Source organism: Rosa chinensis, chromosome 4, assembly GCF_002994745.2.
Source record: "Rosa chinensis cultivar Old Blush chromosome 4, RchiOBHm-V2, whole genome shotgun sequence".
Taxonomy (NCBI): Eukaryota; Viridiplantae; Streptophyta; class Magnoliopsida; order Rosales; family Rosaceae; genus Rosa; species Rosa chinensis.
In genome coordinates this window covers 19,911,713-19,931,976 of record NC_037091.1, presented here as the reverse complement: position 1 = coordinate 19,931,976, position 20,264 = coordinate 19,911,713, and the positions used below count along the sequence as shown (strand labels likewise).

The window sequence follows — 20,264 nt, the reverse complement described above, 5'->3', positions numbered from 1 at the left end:
GGTCGTCTGGGTATTCTGATTGTAATGACGGGCCTGGTACGTGTGTGTAGCTAGGTAGTGGACGCTCTCGCTACGCTTACCTGGTGATAAATTAATTTGAGGTAAGGTCGTGTAGTGGGTCTATGGGACCGGCCATCAGGTAATACTTGGATTTGGCGCTGTATTTATTTAAGCATCATGCATCGGTTTTTCAAGTTGAAAATCATTAAAGTTTGTCGTTCTTTTAAATATTTGGTTTAAATATGTTTTCATACTGGGCAGCCCAAATATTTGTTTATTGGTTTTGAGTCTAGTTGAGGTAGAGTTCCTGTTGAGCAGCGAGGACGAAAGCTCACCCCCTACAATAGTATGGATGCAGGTATTGTGCACTAGTGACGGGACAATGGCGGACGGAGCTGGGTGTGCAGAACAAGTTTGGTAAACCACCTTCTGGGCTTTATTCTGATTTCCATTTCTCGAACTCCGTGTTTCGGAACTTGTGGTTATTTAGCATCGTGTCAAATTTAGTTGAATTCTCTTTCATTGAAATTCATACCTCGTGTGATCCTTATCCAAGTACTGGATGAGTGAAATAGATTTCAGCAACTCAAGTTTTTCACCTCGAAAATATCGGTAGCTTCCGCTGTGTTTTGCAAAAAGTTTTCTAACAAAATGCCTAGCGGTCCTCTAGAATGTGAATCGAGCTTTCGGTTTATATTTTAGAGCCCCGTGGCACTGTGACGTGCCCAAGCTGGTGAGGTGCGGTTTGGGACGTTACACCAATTGACCAATGAAGCCATGGATTTTTTTTTTTTTTTTGTGTTCTTAGCATTGCAATCCTTTCCACATTAACTATTTTTTGATGGGATAATTGTTTATATATATCTAAGCTATTTCATTTCGCATATTTTTCTTTTGATTTATACATTGCTTAGTTATTTTTTGTTAATCAAATCACAGAACACTACAACTTTTTTTGCCGCAGCATCGCACGGCTATCTTTTCTAGTGAAACTCTAAAGTAGAGGAAAGAGAATCAGCTTTAAGTTTTTATGTTTTCTTTTGTATTGTTAGATGAGAAGTAAGAAAGAAGTAGAGGCAGTTATAAATTCTTTGTTTTCTTTATGGTGTTGTGATAATTGTAGAACTGTTGTATTTACCGAACAATTTCATTATTTTTTTTTGGTAAGCAAAAGTTTGTAGAGAGGAAGATTATCCTACATCTCTGCATTAGGGCAGACTTACAACCTCGACTTTGAATGACTGACGTGAGACACGTAGCTGTCTCGACAGCCCATAAGTATGGATTTCCATATGAGATTAACAAATCGCGCGACCCAACACAGGAGTGCTGGTAGCGAGGATCAAACTTAGATTGGGGCTCAACCATAAGCACATCCTTTTTTTTTTTTAATGTTTTTTTAATTTTTTTTAGAGAAGCGGGAATAGAAAACCCAACAAATCCATGTTAGTTTATTTTAGGGTTTTTGTCCATTTACACCATTTTTAGAGATTTTTTTCCCACTTACCCCATTAAGTTTTTTTAATTCCCTCTTACCCAAAACACTCTAACGAAGTCTTCCCTAATACCCCATTAAGATTTTTTTTTTGTTTTTTAATTTTTTTAATACCATTTTACCCTTACCCCTTTGTTACTTAGAGAGAGAGAGAGGGAAAATGGAAGAGAGAGAAACCATGGGAGACTTCGCCGAAACCTGGTCACCGATTGCTGCCTATCGGAATTTGCTGAAAATCTCACCGGAAAGGTTTTTTTGCCCCAATAGACGTCTATTGCCCCCCTCCCCCCCCCAATAGACGACTATCAACCATGTATTGCCCCCAATAGACGTGTATTGGCCCCTAATAGGACTTTCAGTCTCCATAATGGGAACTAATCTCCCTAAATTTAGACAAATAAAATTTTGATTATAAAAAAAAAAATAAGGAGATTACATCAATTCAAAACGTCTATTGCCCTCCAATAGTCGTCTATTGCCCTCAAACAAAACTTTCGGTAGTCAGAATTTGAACTAATTTTCCTAAAATTAGACAAAAAAAAAAAAAAAACGAAGAGATTATATCAATTTAAAAACGTCTATTGGCCCTTAATATATATTTATAGACGTCTATTGGCCCCTAATTTACATTTAAACCTTTTTTTCCTTTCCTTCCGTTCCGTTACTTAAAAAAAAAAAAAAAACTGATTTGGGCACCCAAGTCGAGATCTGAGTTGAATCGAGCAGGAGATCGATCACCTCCTTCACAACGTACCTGTCCCGTGAGGAATGCGACCGCCGAGAATCGGACGTACTCCGATGACCATCACAAGCATTGCAGCAGCTCGACGCTTCCGGTGACCACCATCGCCAACACCACTCTTGATCGGACAGTGATTCAAGGTTAGATCCCTCCCATGACCACAATTGTCGCCGTGACAGGTCACCAGAGCCGAGGTTGAAACGACAACTACTAGTGGTTATGCAAAACGGAGCTGAGGTCCTGCCGGATCGGGTCCTTGGGTGGTTTATCACATTTGAGAACCAGAGGAAGAAGAAGAAGCTAGAGAGAAATGAGAAGAGGAAATTGCAGTGGATTGTAGTTGGAATCGTCGCCTGAAGGGGGAGAGATGGTGCGGAGGAGAGAGAGAGAGAGAGAGATCGGGATGAGAGAGATATGAGTTGCAGTGGCTGTGGTTTCTTAATTATGTTAGGGGCAAAGTTGTCATTTCTCTCTGAATTAAGTTTGTAGGAATAAAAATCTGTTGGTGGAGTAAGTGAGATAATTTTGTTCAATTTTGGTGCTTTGGGTCAAGAACCCTTTCTTTTATTATTAATTTTGTCAGTTTCAATTTTTTTTTTCCGGTCATTATTTTATCAATTAAATTATTAGTTTCTAAAACTTTATTCGAAGCAAAGTCACGCCTTCTCTTCCCTCTTTGATTAGCATTTTTCTGGGAATACTGCTTTTGAATTTTGATACAAAATATTACTTATGATGCGACGCATGCAAGTCTCGAAAACAACGTATAATTGCTAAAGATTGTAACTCATGTTTTTGCAACTGTCTTCGATAGAAATTGAGCCACTCATTTAGAATTAAATTAATTCATCCTCCCATCTTTGTATCCAACACTCACTTTTTGCGTAGTTCCAACATTTTTGATGGCAACAATTCTGTTCTTCTTGGAAAAAGGGCCATTTTAATATTGAAAATGCTCCTCACATGGAATAAGACATTATGTAACATTGTGTAATCCATATGGAAAATGGAATAATTTCCATAGTCTAACCTCAATGTACCAACAATAAATATATGTTGCGTTTTGAAGGATTCAATAGTGGTGACTCTTCATTTTGCATTTCATCACACAAATAATCAAACTATCAATTCAACATATCAATTTATTTAGTAACGAGTATTTAGTTGGTTTGAATTGAAAATCAAACAATATAACATATCAATTTATTTAGTAACGAGTATTTAGTTCTCTCCACAATTTGAATTTTCATGATCAAAACATGTTTGCAGTTATCACATTAATAACTCATACAACTTCCTGCGTAGTTCTTCTCTTAAAAAAACAAAAGAAAAATGTCCCTGTGTAGTCACGTCGCGTTTAGGAGTCGTGTGTGTAGCTATCTGCCAGTTCTTGAGGCTCATAAGCCATGAACCAGTCTGGAAGTGGACCATGCACGAGGAGCTGGATAGAGTCCAACGAGACTCAATCATCTCTTCAACCCCACAAGAGCCTAACCAGAAGACTGACCCATTTGGCCGCTCTAAATTGTCTTTACCATCATTGCCAATTTAGATAAAGTTTAAAAGTCAAATCAAAATTTCGCAACAGATATAGGTCAAATCCAAATTTCCATGGCCGTTTTATATTCAATTCCAAGGTTCTATAACAAACAAGGCATAAATGAAAATTTTGAAGGCCTCGTTACTATTAAAATGCCATTTTCCTGTTCAGTTTGGACAAAACCCTTTTTAACCCACTTTAGCAGAGACCCTTCTTGTCATCTCTCTCTCCCCTCTCTCTGTGAGTATTTATCCAATGCATGCAGAACCATCATTCCTCCCAAGTCCCACAGCATAGAACCAAATATAAAGACGTACATACATCCCCTACCTCTTTAATTTGAGACAGAGAGAAAGAAAGAGATAGAAGTTGGGTTCACTTTGACTCTGTTCTAGTACTTGAGTTGCCCGTATAGATTTTGTTTCTTGTTTCAAGTTAATTTGTAGCTGGAAATGAAATACATTAGGACAAACAGCCTGAAAAGGCTATTCTCACTCAAACGCAGAAGCTTGGAAGAAGTTGCAAGCCCACCAAGTGTGTGCTGTAATGTTGAAGAGGGCAATGAAGGTCTCAAGAATGTTGAAGCAATAGAGCTTTCTCCAAGACCCACATGGAAGTGCTTCTCCTTTGAAGAGATTTCAGATGCCACCAATGGTTTCAGCTCAGGTTTGTCTGCTTCAAATATGAACTTGAAAAGGTTTTCTCTTTCTGGGTTTTTTTTTGTTGGGCGATTGAAATTCATATTTTTGTGTTGTGGGTTTCAGAGAATTTGGTTGGGAAAGGAGGATATGCAGAGGTGTATAGAGGTGTTCTGAAAGGTAATGAGGAAATTGCTGTGAAGAGGATCACAAAAACTGTGACTGATGAAAGGAAAGAGAAGGAGTTCCTGAATGAGATTGGAACTATTGGCCATGTTTGCCATCCAAATGTTTTGTCACTTGTGGGTTGTTGCATTGACAATGGCCTTTATCTCATCTTCCATTTCTCCTCCAGAGGCTCTGTTGCTTCTCTACTCCATGGTAAACATTCCACAAGAATTTTTATTCTTTTTGTTCTGGTTTTGTTTCTGGGTGCATTTCATGTCGGGATAGTTTTGTTTCAAACAATTAATCTTCTGGAAATCACCGTTGTAGATGAGAGTTTGCCGCCTATGGATTGGAAGACGAGGTATAAAATAGCTATTGGGACAGGTAGGGGCCTCCATTACTTGCACAAGGGCTGCCAGAGGAGGATAATTCACAGGGACATTAAGTCCACAAATATACTATTGACTGTAGATTTTGAACCACAGGTACACACATTAGAGTCATAGCTTGTTCATCTTATATTGAAATGGGTTTCTAAATGCATTAAATTTGATGTTGTTTGTGTTTGGGATCACAGATATCTGATTTTGGACTAGCAAAATGGCTTCCATCACAATGGACTCATCACTCAATTGCTCCAATTGAAGGGACCTTTGGGTAAGCAATCTTCCAAGCTTTTAGTAATCAAACCAGTGATTTTGATCAAAATGGTTGCTGATGTTTTATATTGCAGGCACTTGGCACCTGAGTACTATATGCATGGGATTGTGGATGAGAAAACAGATGTCTTTGCTTTTGGAGTTATTTTATTAGAACTCATCTCAGGCAAGAAACCAGTGGATGGGTCTCACCAAAGCTTACATGGCTGGGTAATGTCAATCTTGTGGAGCACTAATAATTTCAAGTTGCTCATTTTTCAGAAGGGAATAATTGGCTTGTTGGGTTTCTTCTAGAGTACTAATACTATGTGATTAATTATTGGGATTTGATATATAATCAATTGCTGTAGTTAGTTCTAATCAATTGTAAATGTGGGTTTCAACAGGCAAAACCAATATTAAACCAGGGAGAGATTGATCAGCTAGTAGATCCAAGGCTTAGAGGGGTCTATGATGTTACACAGCTGAAAAGACTTGCCTTTGCAGGATCTCTCTGCATTCGAGCATCGCCCACATGGCGTCCTACCATGAGCGAGGTACCTATTAATTATTTTGTCATGCTACTATTGCATTATGAATCACATCTCTAATAGAGACATGACTTGCTAAATTACTATATAGGTGTGTTAAATCCCTATTAGTGATTACGCATACACCGTCGTCCGTAAAATGCGTTCCAAATGGTTTTATTTCTAATTATAAAGTACCATGTTGTCTATATATGACATCACCTATTAATAAAGCTTATCTTAGTCTCATTTAACAACTGGCAATATCAGATTAATTGTATTCAATAATGATAATTAAAGGCCCTTAATCTTTCGCAATAAACTATACATAATCCGAGAAGAATACCGTATCATTTATAGATATTTGTGTGTCATGTTGTTTATAGCAATAGTAATAGTAGTTGACCAGCCAACTAACGTAAATATTTGTATTAAAGCCTAAATGTCGTAGTATACTCTCTATGCACACAGTAGTGCACAGTTGATGGTGATGTTATGGGTTGCCAAATTTTATATGGTGGTTTGCCTGTAATGACTTTTCTGATTCTTTTTTCACCGGTTAGTACCAGAAAAGAAGAAAGTTAGATTTAGTTTTCTTTTGGGAGTTTTTTCTTTGCTGGGAGTTGGTAGCAGCAGCGCATTTCGTTTCTCCACGCAAATCATATAATCAAAAAACTGAAAGAAATGGTTCCATTCCACCAAACCATAATATATGTGCTAAAACATAGAACTATCACCTACGCATTTAAAAAAGATTAAGACCTACGATCCTAAAATGATAGTGAGAGCGGGTCCTAATTTGACTCATTATTGTATGAGCCATTGCCAATTTTTAGTTGTCTTTTTGTTTTGCAAATTGAGTTAGGAAGTAGCAAATTCTGCACCATGAAAAAGCAGAACGATTCTTTTCATTCACAGACAAAATAGTGACATTAAAGAAAAGATAGTCCTTCATTTAATTCACCATTACACTATTCCTTTTTATTGATTGATAAGTTAAACATGCAACACCCTTTTTGCTAATAATTGCAGTTGGCTAATCTAATCAGTGAGCTTTGTAGGCCTACTTGCTAACGGGGTTGTTATGATTTTGAAATAGCAAATGTTCTTCACTTCTTTGGTTTCTTCTACTTTTTTGAACACTACTTTAGAGTGCAATAATTAAAGCATGCACATATTGAATGAAGCAGTTAGGTATACAAATACTGTTTCATTATGAATTGTAGTTGGAATGCAATGCGAGGATTAATCGACATTCATTAATTGAAAGTTTGCTATCCTTTGCAGGTGTTGGAGGTTATGGAATTAGAAGGTGAAATAGACGAAGAGAGGTGGAAGATGCCAGACGAGGAAGAAGAGCATGATGAGTTCTGGGGTTTTGAAGATCTGGAATATGAGTTTGACAGTTCCTTCTCTGTTTCACCCCATGATTCCATTTCTACAAGAAGTCGTTAAGGGTTTAAGGGGGTTGTTGGAAACATTGTTACTTCGTAAACCTCAATTTTTATCAATCAACGGGTACAGTTTTTATCAATCAACGTGTACAGTTACAGTTACACAAGTTTATGTATATAAATTATAACATATAAATATAGAGACACAGCTGTTGTTAGAAAAAGCCACTTCACGTGAAATTGCGTTGGTGATATGACTCCATAGCGCTGGACATCACTCCACCTCTTCTTTATTATACATTTTTGCTTGCTTTTGCAGAGATTGCGCAACTCCAAAAAGGGCTGATATGGTGCATGGGGAGATGTTTAATTTTGTTGCATGGGGGAGATGTTTAATTTTGTTAGCTGGTTGTTTGTTTGCACCATAATCAACCGATTTTTTTTAATGTCACTGTACTAGATTACTAGGTAGCTACTTGTGAATTGTGATCTAAAATTGACGCTAAAACAACATAATTAGCATTCTAGAATTGACACTTGAACGACATAATTAGCATTATACATGCAGTCGTAGACTAGTTCAGTCTGGATACCACTACATGCATAATTGTACGAAGTTGGTGCACAACTTAAACGACATGATTAGCTTTAATTATGTTGTTGTAGACTAGTTCAGTTTGGATGAAATTAATTGATTGACCATTACATAAAATTAGTCTACCATTTTACTGTACGAAGTTGCTGTACTTGATACACCGTATATTAATTATACCATAATGATGCAAAACAAACAATGTGATTTGGTTATACATGCAGAAGATCACTAAAGAGAAGCTAATGACATGCAACCACACTAAACAGGGACACCTATCATGCATGGAAACATGGCAGTTCAAAACTTCAAATAGATCTATTAAATGGACACTTAGCACCCTATTTCTTTATAACAAGGAAACAATGTTATTAATTAGTTGGATAAGATCATGTGTCATAGTTTCCATGCATGTTGTGGGTTATAAATAAGAACAAGTCTTGCTCTAGCAATGCAATGTAAACATCATCTTGCATGATTTGTAAGTTGACAAAGTTATCAATCCACGTACCTAGAAAAAAGAAAAAGAAAATGTAACTGAGAAGAGTGGATAAATATTCAAACATGATGGACTAGCTAGAAATTTTATTTTTATTTTTGGTTATAATCTTGTGACAAGGCTGGAGGCTTTTGAATATTTTAGTTCATAATCTCTATTAGTTGACTGTAGGTTTATGTGTAAGGTCTACTCGAATAACGTTCTAAATGCTGAATGCATTTACAACAATGATAATAATTATTGAGAAGAAGGGGGAGTGCTATTTGCTCTAATTAAGATAATAATTTTGCTCTCAAAATAAATAATTTGCATCTTACATTCAAAATATGTACGCAGGATGACAAGGATGGGTTTCAGCAAGAGTAATGGCGGCCACAAGAATCATTCTCCTATACTCATTTTATGTATTATGATATCGATTAAATAACAACTCTTGACCGGGTCTTATAACGGCTGTCAACTAGCATGACATTAAAATGATTGGAAATATCACGAAGCAAATTTGATGGAGGAAGTAATTGTAATCTCTTCGGGGTGAAGTTGAACTAGAAATGCCCTAAATCCTGCATGTTTTTGTAATAATTCAGTAATGATTATATAAGATCCTTAATAACATAAGAATCAATCTGCTGCTTGCTGTCATGCCAGTAGGCAATGTATGTGTTTAGCCCTACCCACAAGTCCAGTAGAGCTGTCATTGATGGGAACCTTATGATTTTTTTTTTTCTCAGAATTATATACGCCTGCATTTTAGTGATCTTTTAAATAATTGTGTTGCTGCATTATTTTCATGCAGCTTCACTGCCCACATCAATCATTTAATTACTTTTTTTGTTCGTTCTCAAAGTTGGTATCGTATATTAATTTACAAGGTAGATATGTGTGCTTTGGGTATGAATGTCTCCAAGTAAGCAAATTATGGCAAACTAGGTGACAGGTATCCCACCAAAAATAGAATTAGAGTCGGTATAAATTAAACAAGTAGTGGTCCAATCATGGGTATTCTTAATTTGGAACATTGTTTTAGAAAACCAGAATCGATTATTAGAGACAGAGATTCTATACTAGCTAGCGAGATTTATAAACTATATATGAGTTGCATATTCTGAACAAAGCTTAGCTACTGAAGTAGCAGTTGATGAACGAACATGAAGACTTTGTTTTTGACTGTACATGTGTGTATCAGTATTGTGTTAGGTGAACAGTAGCCGTCCACAAATCGCATGAAGCTAGAGTCTGTTTAAATTTTAATTACTTTATCATTTAAGGAGCATTCTAATTATTGGCTTGAGATAGTAGTTTAGAGATAACGAGACGGTTTGCCCGCGCGATGCTGCGGGTATGTATTTTTTTTTTTTTTTACCTTGAATTTTAACAAATGTCGTTTATCAAATATGTTGTCATTTTACATATTATAAAATCTGGTATTTTAACCAAACTAGATATGTGATGAGTTTGCATTTGCTTGATAGAGTTCGGGATTTGTCCATTTCCTATTAAAGTGCATGTTAGGCTCTAGCCCTTACTTATGACTATTGAATCTAATGAAATCAATACCCTTTTCAAACAAATAAAAAAAAAAAACTGGAATATATACATATTTCAAAAATGGAAGTATTGGAGCTGGTATTATATTACACTCCTCTTTCAAGTATCACATCAAACAGGTCACAACCTTTTTGATACTCATTCACATTGAAGAGCTGCTGCGTCAGTTTGGTGTAGATAGAAGCAATAGGCAAAAATCCAGATTCTTTCATACTATAAAAACATATCAACTCTATAAACATCATTCTTTCTCAAGTAATAATCCCATAAGCATTCTTATCAACAAAATCTCTTTTTTTCATAATATCCAAAATCTCCAAAGCATCTGCAAATCTATTAGGCCTGCACAGTCCTTTCACCAAAGTCTCAAAATATCACCCCTCTCTCTCTCTCTCTCTCTCTCTCTCTCTCTCTCTCTCTCTCTCTCTCTCTCTCTCTCTCTCTCTCTCTCTCTCTCTCTCTCTCTGTGCGACGCGAAGAAACACCCAGTGACCCTGGCTCTTTAGATCCTTCAACACATCACCATGGCATAGCCGTAATAAAACAAAAAAGAGGGGCAAATAAGTAAATCAATATAGCCGGTACTATTCACGGGAAGATAGCGCTTTAGTATAGGTAATGTCATTACAAATATTCTCTAAGTGTGATAGAGTAGTTATGTATAAAGATAAATCAACTTCATGCGTTTGTAGACTAGTTTTCTAATGATATAGTCATAGTCTATTAGTGTGGAAAGTTAATCTACAAGTTAAAACACCTTGTCTACATCTAGTCTGCTACTCGTTAACTAGTGAAATTAGTGAGTTGATACTTGATAGAATAATGCACCTAAGGGGAATTCACCTTATATCTTTATCTACCTTACTTGTTTCACGAAACTAAGAGATATATATTGGTGTAGCCATATCCTACGATTTGAATTTTAATTTCCCGGTTAAATAACTAGTAAATGCTAGATCTATGTATGGGTTTAGTAATATATTTTAACTTTCAGCCATATTCCTCGTCTTTGCAACCATTTAAAAACAACAACAAAATGGCATTTATTCCCTAGCCACTTGATTTATAGTTTGGTACTTGATTCATGGTTTGGTTCACAAGTAGGTTGGAAGTTGTTTACCTTAAAAAGACTTCGGGAATAATAGGTATATGAATGAAGTAACGACAATAACGATAATGCAGTATATGTCAGTGTGTTTGAGCATCAAAGAAAACTATAAATGGAGTATATGCTTGAGTTGTTTATAAAATATCTGATCATTGTTGTAGAGATTTAGGGTCTAGGGAGTAATTTCATAGATGACACTTGTTTATGTTTAATTAATATGTATTATTCAATTATTACTTAATGCATGCATCCCCTATTACTAGCTAATATATAACTCGTCCATAGATAAGTGAGGGCTATTATTTTAAGTCCATTTATATTACCCACTTCTTGTTTACATTGCATCTAATCTAGCATGCACAATACAGTAGTGCATAATATATAATAGCTTATCTGTATAAATTAAGTGTGCGTATGTTTCTTCTCGCAAGATGCTCCATATAGTCTACAAAACTAATAAACTATGTCTTACTACTTAGCATAGTGTACTTTTGGATGCAAAAATTCATTTTACATGAGATGTGCTAGTGGTTCAAAGCTAAAGTCTAAATTAAACTTATATGGTAACTTTATAGAAGTTACATTAATTAATTAAGGCAAAATTGTAAAGTTCTGGAAAGCTTTGTTACCTAGGTATTAATGTGACAATATATGAACTTCATGTAGCTGTGATATATAATACATGATATATGCTAAAAAAAATGGGTACGTTGTGTTATAACTTGTCATTCGTTCTGAACTATATCAAAACAGGTTATTAAGTTGTGATCCTAATTAAGTCATTGTTAAACTATTTTTATGGATCCCAATACACACCCACACACAGACTCTTTATTTCATTGGTGTCCGAATCTTTAATCTTAATGAAGTTAAGATATGTTTTTTTTTTCATTGGTAACATTTTTAGACATATATATTTATGCAGGTATAAGATATTGGAGGTTATTAAAAATGGATAAAATGATTACTGCTTAGTATTCTTTTCTTACTAGTACCCGCCAACTTCATTGGATCGGCTTCTCGGGCTGCTTGTGCCTCAGTTCCCATTGCGGAAGCTGAAGCAATCATGTCTGGAGCTGAGTTACCTATCTCCATGAATCTAAAAAGGGTCATTGTTGAATCAGACTCCAAGGAAATCATCACAGATTTGAAGAATGCTACACCTAGTAAGAATTGGCAAACCTTTCCGATCATCAACCTAATTAGGAAACGCAGCTCCTTCTTTGATGACATCAGTTGGGAATGGATTCCCCGTGAAGCGAATAGGGTCGCACACTATGCAGCCTCACTTGCCAAGTGGATTGTGGGTCCTTTGAGATGGGCGTCAACGCCACCACCTTCCCTGACTCTGGTTTTGAGAAATGATGGGCTACCTTGCCCACATGCAGCTGCGATTTGACTCTGGCGGTGGTCGACTGCTGCATATTTTTGTTTTCCTTTCTGGGTTTGCTTTTTGTCGCTATTTCCGTCTTGTGGATTTAGTTGGAAGTCAACCTTCCTACTTTGTTGTAATGAGTACTTGTTCGGGCCTTGCCCTGAATGAATCTTTCCTTCCAAAAAAAAAAAAAATACTAGTACCCGCCAAAATTATAACTGTCATGCACGAACCTTTTCCTATATTTGGAGCTAGCTTATGATGAAAGAAGCTCATCTTTTACCACCATATTGTGTTGCTATACATTGCTGATTCAATTACAATATATATTTTTCCTTTTTCAAAGTTGGCGTGGTCAATATACAAGTATATATGTTTATTTCAGGTATATATGTATGTCTCCAAGCAAGCAAATTAATTAGGGAAAACATCACAAATGGTGTATGAACTTTAGACATTTCTACACTTTGGTGTACAAACTTTCATAACTATCAGAATGGTGTATCAAGTTTTCTCCAATATTTCATTTTGGTGTACGCCGTTAAATTTTCCGTTATCTTTGTAAAAAAAAAAAATTTCCATTATTTTTCCTTTAGCTTTGTCAGTTTTTTTTTTTTTTGTAAAGATAACGGAAAGATAACTGAAAATTTAACAGCGTACACCAAAATGAAATATTGGAGCAAACTTGATACACCATTCTGATAGTTATGAAAGTTGGTACACCAAAGTGTAAAAATGCCTAAAGTTCATACACCATTTGTGAAAATATCCCAATTAATTATGGCAAACTAGGTGATAATTAGTACAAAAAATCAACTAGTTCAATAATATTTAATCTTCAGAGCATATATTAGAATAGCAAAACAATTAGGCACAGAGATTTTTTTTTTACTAGATTTATAAAACTATCTGTTGTATATTCTGAACAAAGCTAGCTTGCCATTGGAGTTATAAACAATACTGGTGCATTGTTTTGTATGGAAACACCTGTAAGTAGCAGTTGATGAACTTGAAGACTTTGTGTGTGCAGCTAGCTCCAAATTCCCTTATTCTGAGGATACATATATATATATATATATATATATATACACACACACATATACATATATATATATATATATTGTAATGTGTAATGTGTTAGGTGAACAGTAGCCGCCCACAACCACTTAGAGAGAATCTGTTTCATTAGTGATAAAGGAGCATATATTGTATAGTACGTTGTCTATATTGCTAACAAAATATATTTGAGAAAGTCTGCATTCCAATGCAATTACGATTAATGCGCATGCGCATTAATACATTTATTCTATAATTCTATAATTATGATGGACTAAATTTCAATAAGCAGTAGTCGATTAGTTTTTTAACTGAGAGTACGTAGAGTTTTCTATCGTTCTACTTTATAGGAAGCTAGTCTATCATTGCAAGAGAGATTAATACTACTAAATTTATTGTACTGATTCGTTAATGCTCGTAAAGGAACTTAACACTATATCTTTAGCTAAACGCCCTCTTTTATGAGGAAGTATTCTGTGGTCTCAGAGTACCATATGGTACTACCATGTACGTGGTGATCTTAACCAATAATATCACTCATAGAATGACATAAAAACTAGCTAACAATAGTTTATTGAGCCTTTCTATTGGTGCTAACTTGATATGCTGACTTGGATATGTACGTACTGTTATCATCCCCCTTAGCCTCGTGACCAAGTAGAAAGAAGCTTTGTAATGGGAAGGCCTTAGGTCTGATCGTTGGTGGATAAAATGAAGATGCACATTTTCGATCATTTGTTTTGCAATGATCAACGTAGTCCACGTTCATAAGAAGCTTCCGCTTTCGTTTTCTCTCTAGACAGCAAGGGTTTCCCCTCGTCGATAACTTCTCTTGTCTAGGGGTGCACCCTCGCCGGCGTGGGCCTCCAGGCTCGTCGAGGGTGGCGCGTGCAATCGGACAAGATTTGTCTCTTGATGTTTCTCTCAGATGGCAAGGACTGTGATGGCCTAGTTTTGGCCGATGTTGCGATTGATTCATTCGATTTGGGTTGGATATGTTCTTAGTTGAGATTGGGTGTGTTGGATGGTGGGATAGGTAGCAAGCCTTGGCATGGGGTGGCTGGGGACAGGCAGGGCCGGTCCTAAGTTTTTCAAGGTCGTGGTCGAAAAATAACATAACTTGTATATTCAATTATTCATCAATAAAATGAAATGAAAAAAAAAAGTCTTCAATAATTGAGATCTCTAAAGTGAAGCCAAATATAAGTCCACTAAACTTTGAATGTAAATACTTGCATAGAACAATAAAACGCGGAATCAACTTTGTTCCTTCTTATTTTTTGTGTTCTGATCGAGATCAACTTGCAACTCCAACTTCCAATTGCACCTAATATTGAAAATTGAAAACGAATTAGCAGGTTGTTAGAAATCAACATAACCCAAAAATCAAGTACCCCAATATCAAAATTGAAAAACACCCAATACCTGTTTTGATTTGTATGTCAGCCTACATCGATGGAAAGCCGAAGAATTTGTATGAACACTGTAGAAGAACAAAAGCATAGAGGGGAGAAAGAGTGGGTGATGATAAATGATGAGAAAAAATTGAAGGATTGAATAACCGATGAAACCAATTTAAAGAGAATTTGCTTGATTTCAAGGTTTGGAAGAGAGTAAGAGACGCTAGAATAATGACGTCGTGTGTGTAGTTGGAAGAAGAAGAAGAAGAAGAAGAAGAAGAAGAAAAGACCCAGCTTGCGTCTAGAAATCTGCAATATTATTTTAATGTTCTTTACTTATCATTATATATAACTATATATATATATATTATATATATATATATTAAATCTTATTTAAAAAATATGGTGCCCCCTTCTCTGTTATGCCCTGTGCAGTCGCTAACACTGCCCAGCAGCAAGGCTGGCCCTGGGGACAGGCTGATTAGAGGGATGAGATGGAGGGATATAGTCACTGTGGTTGAAGCGTCGTCGATCCGTGGTCCTGTGGACTCATTTTCTCTGCCAATGAGTTGGCTGCCTGGGTTCAAATTGGAGATCGAGCTGACTGTTCCGGTGGCTGGGATTTGGATGGAGATCTGGGCTAGGCGGAGGCATAGTGATGGTGGCGCAGTAATATTTTTGCTGAATATTTCCTTGGTGGCGGTGCATGCAGTGCGGTTAAAAGTTACTTAACAAAGTGCCTAAATTAAAATTACTTCCGGTAAACATTGTGTATGTGGTTGATCGAGTTACAATATATAATTTACTGTGATAATGCTCTTTCTAATTCAATAACGTGAATAAATAGGGCGCACCTAAGCAGCAAGGTGGAGTTGAGTGTGGCTATTATGTTATGCGGTACATGAATGATATTATTAATGATGACACGCTTTCGTTTTCAACCAAGGTATAAGCATTGTAATTTGACAAAAAACTTTGTTTTAAATATTAGCGTTTCATTATGACTTACATTCTTATATATATTTGTAGTGGACGGTAAAGGATCGGAAAGAGTATACCCAACAACAACTTGAAGAGGTGCGCATTGAAGTAGCCGACTACTTACAGACTCTGCTGTAGATTCTGACCAATTTCTTGATTTTGAGTTAGGCTAGCTTTTGATTAACTTTTTTGTAGCAATTATGAACAAAAATGAATACTAATTGCTACGCTAGCCTTGTAGTAGGTGAATTGGGGTTTTATTTTGCCCATTTTGTAAACTGTTAAGGATGATGATTTCAGATAAAATACCCCAATAATCAAATCACTCTTGTCAACTATTGAAATTGCAATTTATAGCAGCAGCTACATATTTTGTGGACATTATTCTCTTTATAGAATCTGATGTCTAGATATAAAGTTGAAATCAGTTTTAACGATAGAAACTGATGTCCAGTAATAGAGATACATCAGTTCCAAAATGAAAATTGATGTTACTAAAATATACATACATCAATTTTTTTGTCAAAAACGATATATTACTGAGTACCAGACATCAGTTACAAAATGAAAGTCAATGTTACTAAAATATACAGACATCGATTTTTTGTCAGAAATGATATATTACTGAGTGTCAGACATCGTATTTTCAATATAAACAATGTGCTATAAATAATTAACATCGTTTTTTCCTTACACACTGATGTTATTCTAAGTAAATATATCGGTTCATACAATACTAGACTTTGTATATTGAATCTAAAATCGTGGTATATGTGGAAAATTACGCTTCAAAATCATGAACAACAATAAATGTTTATGGGAACCGATGTCTGTAACAGTATCAGTCGTCGTTTCTTAATCCATAACAATGTTAAAATTCAAAGTTGTGCTGTATGATCTATATTTCTTTAAGCATTAAATACAATAAAATGAGGGTTTAACAATAGTAAAACATGCAAGTTTGTTATCATTTAAACCTATTTACATCATTTTATAATGACCAACCGATATCTAAACTAATACTAGACATCGGCTGGATTTTCCGGATCTTTCTCATCACCCACTAAGACATCGGTCGGGTTTTTGTTTCTCATTGGTTTTTGACTGATGTCTGAGGCCATAATTCTAGTAGTGTTTTTAGATCTACGAATACAAATATGTTTGTTATCTCTAGATACAAATTCCTTCAGTATTCATATATTAATTCCAAAAAAAAAAAAAATCCCTATTTCAAACTGTTTGATCTCACCGATGTTGTACTTAATCCTCTCTGAATTTACCTGTTGTATGATGATGGAATGGATGGATATTATGGTCTGTTATGGTTGTCCTTAGAATTGTAAATTAGGTATTAGCTGCATCTTAGCTCATCTGTTTGTAGGCTGCTTGTTGATAGAATTAATGCTTTCCTGCTCCATCCTCGAATTGTCACGCCCTAACTCGAGCTATTCTTAAAATCTCGAGTTAAGGTGTGAATCACATCTTAATTATAGAACTAAAATCTCTATAATCAAAATGTGACAAAAAAAAATAAAAATAAATAAATAAATAAATCATGGACTAACAACTAGGTAACAAGATCTCAAAATTCCAACGGAAGCATATATTATGATAGTACACTAGTACTTATTCTTTATTCCAAACAAACATAAAGAAAACACAAATTTCACAACCCATTTGACATTATATACATATCGGAACTTCTTGTTCTAGTATCTTGAATCCATACCTGCAAAATCTGTTAAGGGGTGAGCTCAACCAGAGGCTCAATAGGGACATAAAACTTCCTCATGGATAATTGACCAAAGATAAAATCATCATATATTTCAATTATAACATGCATATCAAACAATGATGCAATCCAACTCCATTTATATACCAGTTAATTTATATACTAGAATATGCCAGCCTACACGTCCCATACCGTGTACTTTACAGTTTTGCAACTGTGACTTGAATATCCAAACATATAAATTAACCCCCTGACTCAATCAAATCCCTCAATCCCCTCTTGCTAGTCATCTTGTCTGAAACATTGATCTCCAAGCCCAAATCACCCAAATATATCGACAATTATACTGCCGGTATTCTAAACCTAAATGTGCACACGGGCTCGTCTGAGCTTGATCCCTACAATGTTCAGACTCAACTACACAAAAGATAATTCCCACAACACCAAATACTATAATTTCTCCTCAACTCCTTTATACTTGATAAATAACAACCTCCTTGAAAACATGCACTTACATCGATCAGCGTACATCTAGTACATATAATTCAAATATCATCAAAAAAATTATTTAAAATAATATTAACCAAAATAATATAAACACGAAGCACATAAAATCAATATACAATCATAAAAAGTTTCCTCGAGATCCCCCTACCTTATTTCCAACAATCGTCGACGATATGTAACAAAATCAAGCCCCTAGATCATCAAAAATAAAGTCACCAAATCAAAATTTTCTTTCTACTAATAGAAAGAAATTGTCAAGACGAATCTGTAGGCGAAAACGGATCCTAAATAGAACTTACGGTTTAAAAGATATGACAAAAATAAGTTCTAGAGAGAGAAAATGAAAAGAGAGAAATGTAGGAGAGAGAAGCCCTCCGAAAATTGTTGGGGAACTATGATCTGGTTGGGTCTTATTTATAGGCCTGATTGAACTGACATAATAGGTAAAGTTTGTAGTTTTGGTCCATGAATGAATGACACGTGTCAGAGCATAACTAATTTTCCAACACATGTGTGCCACATGTCCGAATCTGATAGATTGCTTCATGTCTATCTACCACATGTCAACATCTAAAGCACAAATTGCCCAATGCACCACGTTTGGGGCTGCTGTTCTTGGTCAGCAAGTAATACATGCCCACCAATAGCAATGCGCCACGTCGCCAATTAAATGTGATTTCTATACAAACTTCAAATTTTTTTAAAAAATAGCCCAGAAACCTGAAAAATTCACCGAAAAATGCTGCGAACTCGTGGCGACCTCTACTTTCCACTTCTAAGCTCAAAAATAAAATTTAACTAACTTCAAAATTTAGGATCTCACACGAATGTTCGCTAAAGTGTGTTTGCGAGATGAATGCGTTCACGAGATAAGGTCACCGCGGAGAAAAGTTCGCGAAGTAAGTTAGTTACAAATGTTCGCTAAAAGTGCGCTTGCGAGATGACGTCACTGCGGGGAAAAGTAGGAAGCGAGTTTGCTGAGATAGTGTTTCCGAATAATAGTTCGCGGAATAACTAAGTTTGTTCGTTAAGGTTGAATCTGTTCGCTGTTGCGAAACTTGCTGCTGTGAAAGTCTTAGCTGCGGTGAAAGATATTTTACAGCCACTTGCATTACTGTTTGCTCCACTAAAATTAAGTTAGATATTTTGTATCTAAAGTACTTTTAATCTAGTTTAATATGCTTTCATCTTAGATATTTTGTAGGTTAATCTTGTACCCTATATAAGGGAAGTGTTGGTTGATGTAAGAAGTGAACAAGTTCAGAAACTAAGTACACAAGTTTGCTGAGTTAAGTTGATATGTTCATGCTTCATTTGCTACTGCAAATTAATCAAATCAACAAGTTGTGGTTTCGATTATATTTTGTTCAAATACAAAATACAAGTAATCAAAATTTTACAAATATATTCAACACTTGTTAGCTGTTGCAGTTTCCTCCTTTTCTTTTTCACTCTTTTTACCTTTGTTTGCATCAACTCAACCTCTCATCTCTATTTCGAAATTCTGGGTCTTGAATATAACACAATGTCTTTCACTTTTATCCTTGGACACAGCTAGACCAAAATGGTTGTCTATGTTAACATTATCACAATGAGATTTTGCTGCTTGTTTATTACTATTCATAATTTTTTTTTTAGGAAAATGATCATTTACCCAATTTTAGCTTAAAAATTGTCCATTTACCCAAACACTCTAACGGCGCGTTTGGATGAGAAAATTATGAAATCCATAGGAATTTATAAATGATGGAATCTTTAACTCCATCAATCTAAAATTTCATTAATTGCAATTTCAGTTGTTTGGTTGTATCTATTTAAGATTTGAAATGTTTATTAAATTAAGAAAGTTTAAAACAAATAAAAAGATAAAATAGAAAAAAGCATTGTTTTGGAAATGAAAATTAAATACTGTAAGAGTGTGTTTGAATGAGGGAAAAAATGATGGAATTTAATTGAAAAGTGAGGATTTCATAATTCTTAAAAGCCAATTCCTTCTTTTGGCATTATCATATTGGTAATTTTAAATTTTTCTATCGAAAAAATGAAGAAATTCGTTATTTAAATTCCTCACTTCAATTTCCACCAAAATAAGTGTTTGGATAGAGTAATTTAAATTTCCACAGAAATTCTAAAATCATGGGAATTACAATTTCATGAATTTAAATTTCATTAATTGAGAATTCCATTGTTTGGATTTCATAATATAGAATTTTTAAAATGACAAGAATTATGAATTCTAGTGTTTGGATTAATTTTTGTCAATGGATTTAAATCAAATCAAATAAATAAACGATAAACTGATTGAAGAAATACCATAATCA

The 20,264-nt window shown here is 35.2% G+C and overlaps 1 protein-coding gene and 1 long non-coding RNA gene across 2 annotated transcripts; one reads left to right on the top strand and one right to left on the bottom strand.

Moving 5' to 3' along the window:
* The first annotated feature begins 3,973 nt into the window (after window positions 1-3,973).
* LOC112197912 (probable receptor-like serine/threonine-protein kinase At5g57670) lies at window positions 3,974-7,376 on the top strand. Its single transcript, XM_024338876.2, has 7 exons — window positions 3,974-4,443; window positions 4,542-4,796; window positions 4,911-5,068; window positions 5,161-5,240; window positions 5,317-5,452; window positions 5,629-5,778; window positions 7,039-7,376. Exons 1-7 carry the CDS (start codon window positions 4,230-4,232, stop codon window positions 7,204-7,206), a joined length of 1,161 nt encoding a protein of 386 aa, XP_024194644.1. The 5' UTR covers window positions 3,974-4,229; the 3' UTR covers window positions 7,207-7,376.
* A 9,906-nt stretch (window positions 7,377-17,282) lies between these two features.
* LOC112200345 lies at window positions 17,283-18,313 on the bottom strand. The gene is made up of 2 exons (XR_002936285.2): window positions 18,092-18,313; window positions 17,283-17,442 (listed from the first exon to the last, which is right to left on the bottom strand). It is a non-coding gene; the product is annotated as an uncharacterized LOC112200345 (long non-coding RNA).
* Window positions 18,314-20,264: the final 1,951 nt, after the last annotated feature.

Coding starts and splice junctions, on each gene's coding strand:
- LOC112197912 (XM_024338876.2), top strand. CDS start 4,230: ATGAAATACATTAGGACAAACAGCCTGAAAAGGCTATTCTCACTCAAA. Junction 4,797..4,910: donor TGTTGCTTCTCTACTCCATG/GTAAACATTCCA, acceptor TCACCGTTGTAG/ATGAGAGTTTGCCGCCTATG. Junction 5,241..5,316: donor CCAATTGAAGGGACCTTTGG/GTAAGCAATCTT, acceptor TTTATATTGCAG/GCACTTGGCACCTGAGTACT.